The sequence below is a fragment of the Alligator sinensis genome, unplaced genomic scaffold, assembly GCF_000455745.1.
Source record: "Alligator sinensis unplaced genomic scaffold, ASM45574v1 scaffold175_1, whole genome shotgun sequence".
NCBI lineage: Eukaryota > Metazoa > Chordata > Crocodylia > Alligatoridae > Alligator > Alligator sinensis.
In genome coordinates this window covers 489,482-496,664 of record NW_005842536.1, presented here as the reverse complement: position 1 = coordinate 496,664, position 7,183 = coordinate 489,482, and the positions used below count along the sequence as shown (strand labels likewise).

General features: G+C 37.3%; 1 protein-coding gene across 5 annotated transcripts in view; it reads left to right on the top strand.

The window, feature by feature from the left end:
- The window catches only part of SLC1A3 (solute carrier family 1 member 3), a 102,200-nt gene extending 95,370 nt beyond the window's left edge, over positions 1–6,830 (top strand). For 4 of the 5 annotated variants that reach the window (XM_025213535.1, XM_025213537.1, XM_025213536.1 and 1 more), the window contains 3 exons: positions 3,366–3,560; positions 5,068–5,202; positions 6,469–6,830. In XM_025213535.1, the coding sequence (XP_025069320.1) occupies positions 3,366–3,560; positions 5,068–5,202; positions 6,469–6,673 (535 nt within the window). In that variant the 3' untranslated portion in view covers positions 6,674–6,830. The remainder of the gene's footprint in view (positions 1–3,365; positions 3,561–5,067; positions 5,203–6,468) is intronic. The other variant, XM_025213534.1, reaches the window with a different exon arrangement.
- Positions 6,831–7,183: the final 353 nt, after the last annotated feature.

The window sequence follows — 7,183 nt, the reverse complement described above, 5'->3', positions numbered from 1 at the left end:
AAGAGCTCTGACAATCCGGGTGGCTGAGTGGACTGGAGAGGCATACAGGAGACACTTGGGCCTGGCTGCTCAACCTATAAGAAAAATACAAAGTAATTCCGATCATTCATGGAAGCCAGACAATCCTCCTTCAGTGGGATCATATACAAAATAGAATGGAAATAATTTTGTTCAAGGGACCGGAAGACAACAGGATAGTGTACTTTATTTTGGGAACCCAGAAACAACACGACTCTAAAAGGGTACAGGTTTTTCAAGTCAGCAAGCAAGTATCCAACAGTAAGCATGCATATTGGCACTAGTACCACACAATGGGTGCCATTACTGGTTTGAATTTAAAGACAGCTCAAGATGACTTGGAAGGATGTTGAATAGGAAGAATCTCCCAGGGGCTTTCTTAGAGATCCTTTCTGGGGAGCAGAATATTCTGAAAGTGAATCACTGGCTAGAAGTATAAAATAGGTCTTCATTTTGTGGTATATTGATGCACCTTCATAGGAGGAGAGGGAGTTATACAATTTGGATGGCTTCAGAAGAAGAGTTCTTCATCATTATAGGTTTGGATTTAAAGATAATCTTATAGTTTAGTGAAAAGGTGAAATGAAGGTGAAAAGTGGGAATACATGAGAAAACACAGCAGAAAAATCAAGAAGTTGAGAACAAAAGTAATCAAGATACAAAGGACACAAAGATAAAAAAGATCTTTAATTACAGTATATCAATACTAGGGGTTGGGTTAATAAACAAGAAGACCGTAAATTGTCCATTTATAAGCATGAATCCATTTAGTTGGTTTTACTGAAACCTGAAGGAACGATTTATGCTACTGGAAGGTTAAAAAAGTCAATGGTTATAACCTATTCAGGAAAGACTGAATAGGTGAAGATAACAAAAATTGTGGCACTCTGTCAAAATTGGCATTACCTGCTTCTAAATTATGGACAATCTTAGTGCTTGTGGACCTATGTTCTGACAGCTACAGAAGATAGGTTACTTTTTGCTGTCAGCAACAAACTACCAAATCATACTAGAACACAAAAAGGCTCTCAGAGAAAATTATTCTATATTTTGGGGGGGAAAGAAAGTTGTTATCCTGGCAAATGTCAGTCTGAGTGACATACTCAAAAGAAATCATATTGCCAGTACTAAAATGTTCATCAATAATTTTTTTTAGCAATTACAAGAGCATTTTCTGACTCAAAGTGTACATGTGGGAGATTTCTGCGCTAGAGCATCTTGACAAATCACAGAAGCAGCAGTCTAGATGCCAGTGATCGTGACTTGATTATGTGTAATTCTGCAAACAGAATAAAATATAAATACTTGGCATTTTTAAAAAGTCAATTTCACAAAGCTGAATACAATTAGAAGGCCAAATTTGTTGGGAGAAATATGAATAATAATTGATAACTGTTGAAGAACATTTTATTAAAGGTCCAAAAAACCTACAGTCCCACAACTGAAAGAAAAGACTGCACTAATCCAAAAATAATCATGTCTAGAGAGGATGTGAAGGCAGCTATAAAAAATATAATACTATTGATTCCATAAATCATGGAATTTTTCTGAATTATTCCATTATGGAAGAAAGAAGCAGCAGATGGCAGAAAGTAAAAAAACTCAGAAACTAGGAACTGTAGAAAATTAGCATTGGGAAGCAAAAGGACATGAGGAACAATCTATGGCCAGCAGACTTTAGGAGAGTCAGAAGCACTCTTCAAACATATCAAGAAGAATAAAAATTCTTATAATAGTATTGACACGACTAGAAGAAAATTATAGACTTAATAATAGTGCAGAAAGACATGAACATTCAATACGTATATCTATTACCTATTTGAGTAAAAGACCTCTGATGATGATGATGATGAAACACTCCTAAATCTGGATAGTTTTAAATCATCAGGTTCAGATAACTCTGACCTAAAAATTTTTAAAACACGGGATGAGGAGCTTTCTGGATCATTAATACTAACTTTTGGAGTAAATATTGGAACAGTAGAGAAGTTCTAGAAGAAAGTTTTTTTTTAAAAAAAAGCTAATATGATGCCAATATTTTAAAAGGGTAAACAGGATAACCCTGCTTACTACAGGCATGTCAACCTAAAATCAGTGCCAAGCAAAATAATGGAACTGCTGACACTGGTCTTATTTAATAAAGAATTAAAGGAGAATAAGATAAGTAATGCAAATCAATCTGGTTAAATGGTAAATGATTTTTGGCAAAGTTTCTTGGTATGTTTTTCTGATGAGATTAATGTTTGATGAAAACATCAGTGTAAAAATATTAGAATCTGTAAAGCATTCAACTAAGTATTGCATGACATTATGTTTAATGAAGAAGAATGACAAGATAAACAGCAGACATAATATGGTTTAAAACTGGCTAACTGACAGATCTCAAAATGTAACTGTAAATCAGTAACCATCAAAGAAAAGGTTAATATCTATTGAGGTATCACAGGGATTTGTTCTCAGCCTTACACATGTTAACATTTTTATCAATGATCTGAAAGAAAAAAAGGTGTTGCTGACAAAGTTTGCAGATGCCACAGACATTTTGGGAGTAGCTGATAATGGAGAGTTCAAGTCACTGATAGAGCAATCTGAACTGGTTGGTAAGCTAGATGCAAGCAAATATATGCCTTTCCATATGGTCATATGTATATTCATATACCTAGCAAAAAAAAGAATATGGACCATATGCACAGAAAGGGGACCTTATTACGGGAAACAGAGATTCTGAAAAAGGGCTGGGGTTCATGGTAAATAACAACCTCAATAGGAGCTCCCACTATGATGCTGTGGCCAAAAGGGCTAATGCAAACCTTGGATGCACAAGCAAAGAAATACAAAGTTAAAAGTGGTTTATAATATGACCTCTATTCTTGGGACTGATACAATCACTACTGGGATACCATGTTCAGTTTTGGGCTCCACGATTCAAAAAAGAGGTTGATAGACTGAAGAAGTTTTAAGAAAGAGCCACAAGCATGATACACGGATTAAAAAACATGCCTCTTATTGAAAACATGCCTCCATCCTTCATAAGTTTAGTTTAACAAAGATAAATTGAAGGAATATTTGATCCACAAGTGCCTATACGGGGAACAGGGGTGTAGGTTGTAGCCGTGTTGTAATTTGACTACAGAACACTCCATCTGATTCACCATGATTAGAAATGTTAAAATTAAGACTGGTTAGGTTTCTGAAAAATATACTGCTCTAGCTGACATGGAAATTAATTCAGGGAAATCTATGTCCTTTGTTATACTAGAGATAAGACTGCATTGCTGTGGTTCCCTCTGCCTGTGTATAGATGCACATGCAGCCTTCTAGATATATGTGTCTTTTCCTTGTTTTAGTTCTGCCACCCTACCTGTTACATTTAAATGCCTAGAAGAAAATAATGGAGTGGATAAGCGTGTTACAAGATTTGTACTCCCAGTGGGTGCTACAATCAACATGGATGGCACAGCTTTGTATGAGGCTTTGGCTGCAATTTTCATCGCGCAAGTTAACAACTTTGATCTGAACTTTGGGCAGATTATCACGATCAGGTACAGAAGCCATTTGGGAATGCTTTGATTAAAAGTGCCTTTATGTTGATCACCCTCTTAGCTTACCCACTACAGACTGAAGAATGGCTTCCACAACTGCTACGTATGAGTCTGAGCTACATCTTAGTAGCTAACCAATTATTACATGATTTGTATTCTCAGTGTATCAGCATAAAAGAGTCCCTGCAAAGCATGCAAGTGGGTTAGCCTTTAAAATTGTAATATGAAAACATAATCATTGAGTTTGAGGGTCATCAACAGCACGTGAGAGTAGATTTATGTTCTGCTCAATGTAGTTGATTTTGTGTGGTGAATTATCATCTATTTCATCTGTGATTTGTTTTCTTATACAATATACAAACCGCACAGCACAGCAGCCTGCTTCTATGCTCATTATTAGGGGAGCAGACATTCACTGAAAAAATCTCACAGGGTGTAGGTTATAGCCATGTCGGTCTAAGAACATCAGCAGACAAGATACCAGATTTACCCAAAGAACCTTTTATTAGACCAACTCAGATGGTTGGAAAAATTCTACTTAGCAAGCTTTGGGGTTTAAATACGCTTTCTCAGGCTGAGGAAGCATCTTCAGTTGGTGTATGTGCTCTTCCTGGATGGAATGAATGGTAAAGAAGCCAGAGGCTGCCTTTCTTGCATGCAGACCAGATTTTGTTACCATAAAGTGGACATGATCCTTTAGTTAGATGGCTTTGAAATACTAATACTAATTCAATATCCAACACAGCAGGCAAAGTTCTGCTTTCAGATTCTCATGGCATATCATGGCTCTGCTTATCTGCTCTCCCTCCTTAAATTAAACTTGCTGTAATTAATGCAGATACTGTAAACTGCTTTTTATATTGAATGCCCTAGGACAGGGGTGGGCAAAATGCAGCCTGCAGGCTGCATGCAGCCTGCCAGGCCATTTTATCTGGCCCACAGAGCCCCTAAAAATTTAGAAAATTAATATTTATCTGTCCCAGCTGCCTGTCACGTGGCCCTCAATGGCTTGCCAAAACTCAGTAAGCGGCCCTCCATCCACAATAATAGCCCACCCCTGCCTTGGGATCTAGTAGGGTTGACAGATGCTGTGGAATTATTGCATGTCTGCTTTAAAAGTTTGATATTTCCAGAGAAGCAAAAGATTATTTATGAAACAAAAAGGAGATGGGACCAAACTAGTAAATTCAAAGCCAGGTCCAAATTTAGATCCATGGTTTGGCCTATTATTAACATGTGGACTAGGCATTAAGATTGGATCCAGATCCCAACTTTAACAAAGCTTGGGCTGGGAAGGGAGTTCAGACATATCTACAAAATTAGAGACATACCCAGTCTTTTATGATGTGTCCTGCTCCAACACATGAAGCTAAAAATCTGAAACATCAATATCTGGTCCTCATCTAGCATTTGTATTTGCTTAAGAGTTATGCATTAAATGTTTACTAGGTAGCAAGACTTTTTGGAAGCTAACTTTTTTCCTTCGCTTTCCTTCATTTTGGCACAGCATCACAGCTACAGCTGCCAGTATTGGGGCTGCAGGAATTCCTCAGGCCGGACTGGTCACCATGGTCATTGTGCTGACATCTGTAGGTTTGCCTACGGATGATATCACTCTCATCATTGCAGTGGATTGGTTCTTGTGAGTATTTCACATTGAAGAGATAGACCATATTTCAATGGAAAATTCTAATCATTACTGAGCGTGCACATCATTTAATCAGTCGGCTTACTCTGTATGTGTGAAACTGTTTTATAAATTTAGAGGGGGTTGGGTCTGTGTTTGTTTTTTTAAATACCATATTTTCTCATCACTGTAACCCTAAAGGAAATGAGGGGCATATTAAGGATCGTACACAAAACAAATACAAATGTCAAAGCACCCCTCTCAGCCAAAGGAACTATTCTGAAAGCTTTCAAACAGCCTGAATCTGACATCAGTAAATAAGAATCATAACACTCCAGTATAAGATGCTGTTGTTTGCATGTTGCTAATGAGCATCCTACAGTGAAAAAGGCATGAAAGGTTCCAGTGTTCAGTTCAGAACTGCTTTATCCCAAATTTCCTGACTTTCCAGGTCAGTGAGGGTTTCTGTGCCTTCCCAAGAAATGAGTAAATAAAATAAATACAGTGAACAATATCCATTAGCCCTATCCAGCCACTGAATATGAACTGAGAATTGGTGGATATAGCTGAATGACAGTGCAATTTAATTTTCCCATTCCTGTACATGTTAGAAAAGAAAACTGAGCAGTATTCCTAAGGATTGGGGAATTCCTTCAGGCCCAGCCAAGGTAGAAGTGCTGGAATATCATTGCCACCATCAGAATCCAGGGACCTTTCCCATACTTGCAAAGCTGCTAAGCTAATTCACCAGCCAAGGAAGGAACATGCCAGACCAGAACCTGTTTCAGGATCTTTGCCTCAAGGGACATCGCATTGGTTAAATCAAACCTTAAGCAAAAAAATGGTAAAATAAGCTATTTCATCAGCTATCTAGATCCTATTTTACCCTAACTTCCTTCCTACAACCCATAAGTCTCCAGCTCAATTGAGGGCTTTCTAAACTTTATAAGCTACAAGTGATATTCAGGGTACCATTTGACTAATAGCATTACCTCACTGCTTCAGCTGAAAGGAGGTCCACTGTGCCATGGATGAATCTCACCCTGAATTATTTACAGAATATTAACAAGGATCATGTTGTTGCATTAGAATGAGAATTTTGATACAATTTTTGGTTCATATAGAAAAGGATTCATGCCTGTGACATTTCTGATACATGCATGTGCATAAAAGCATTGGACAATCCAGTAATAGTTTTCAAAGACTATTTTACCATAGTAAATCTGCCCATATTACTTGAAAAAGTCAGAAAAAATAGACTAATTCAACTGTTTTTCATAGGGACCGTCTTCGTACCACTACCAATGTCTTGGGAGACTCCATTGGTGCAGGAATTGTTGAACATTTGTCACGGCATGAACTGAAGAGCAGAGATGCTGAGATGGGTAATTCTGTGATAGAAGAGAATGAAATGAAGAAACCATATCAACTCATCTCACAGGAAAATGAGCGTGAAAAACCATTAGACAGTGAAACCAAGATGTAGGATAAAACAGGCATGTATCCAACACTAGAATTGTGGGAAACATACTTCTCCAACCATTTATACCTTGTTTTCACCAAGTCCATTTAGTCCATGTTTCTCCCCTTTATGATAGCACGGAAAAAGAATTAATCACAAACATTCCAAATTAGCAGTGACCAAGGTGTATGTTGGCATTCTACTTTAAAAAATTAACAGGCTTCACACTGGTCCTGCGAGAGATGCGTTAACTGATGAAAAATACAAAAAAAAGTGTGTGTATTAAATCCTAAAAGTCCCCATGTATGTGTTACTGAGCTCCGGAAATGTGACCTTTTTTTTTTTTTTTTTTTATAAGCTGGAAAGACAAAATAGATAACAGAACCTGAAAAAACATTTTTATTTTTTTAAATACCTATTGCCATTTCCTAACACCAATAAGCACGCAATCAACAATTCCTAACTTGATGACTGAACCAAGATATATGAACTAACAGGATTGTGGTCTTTCATCTGCTGTCATTTTTCACCTGT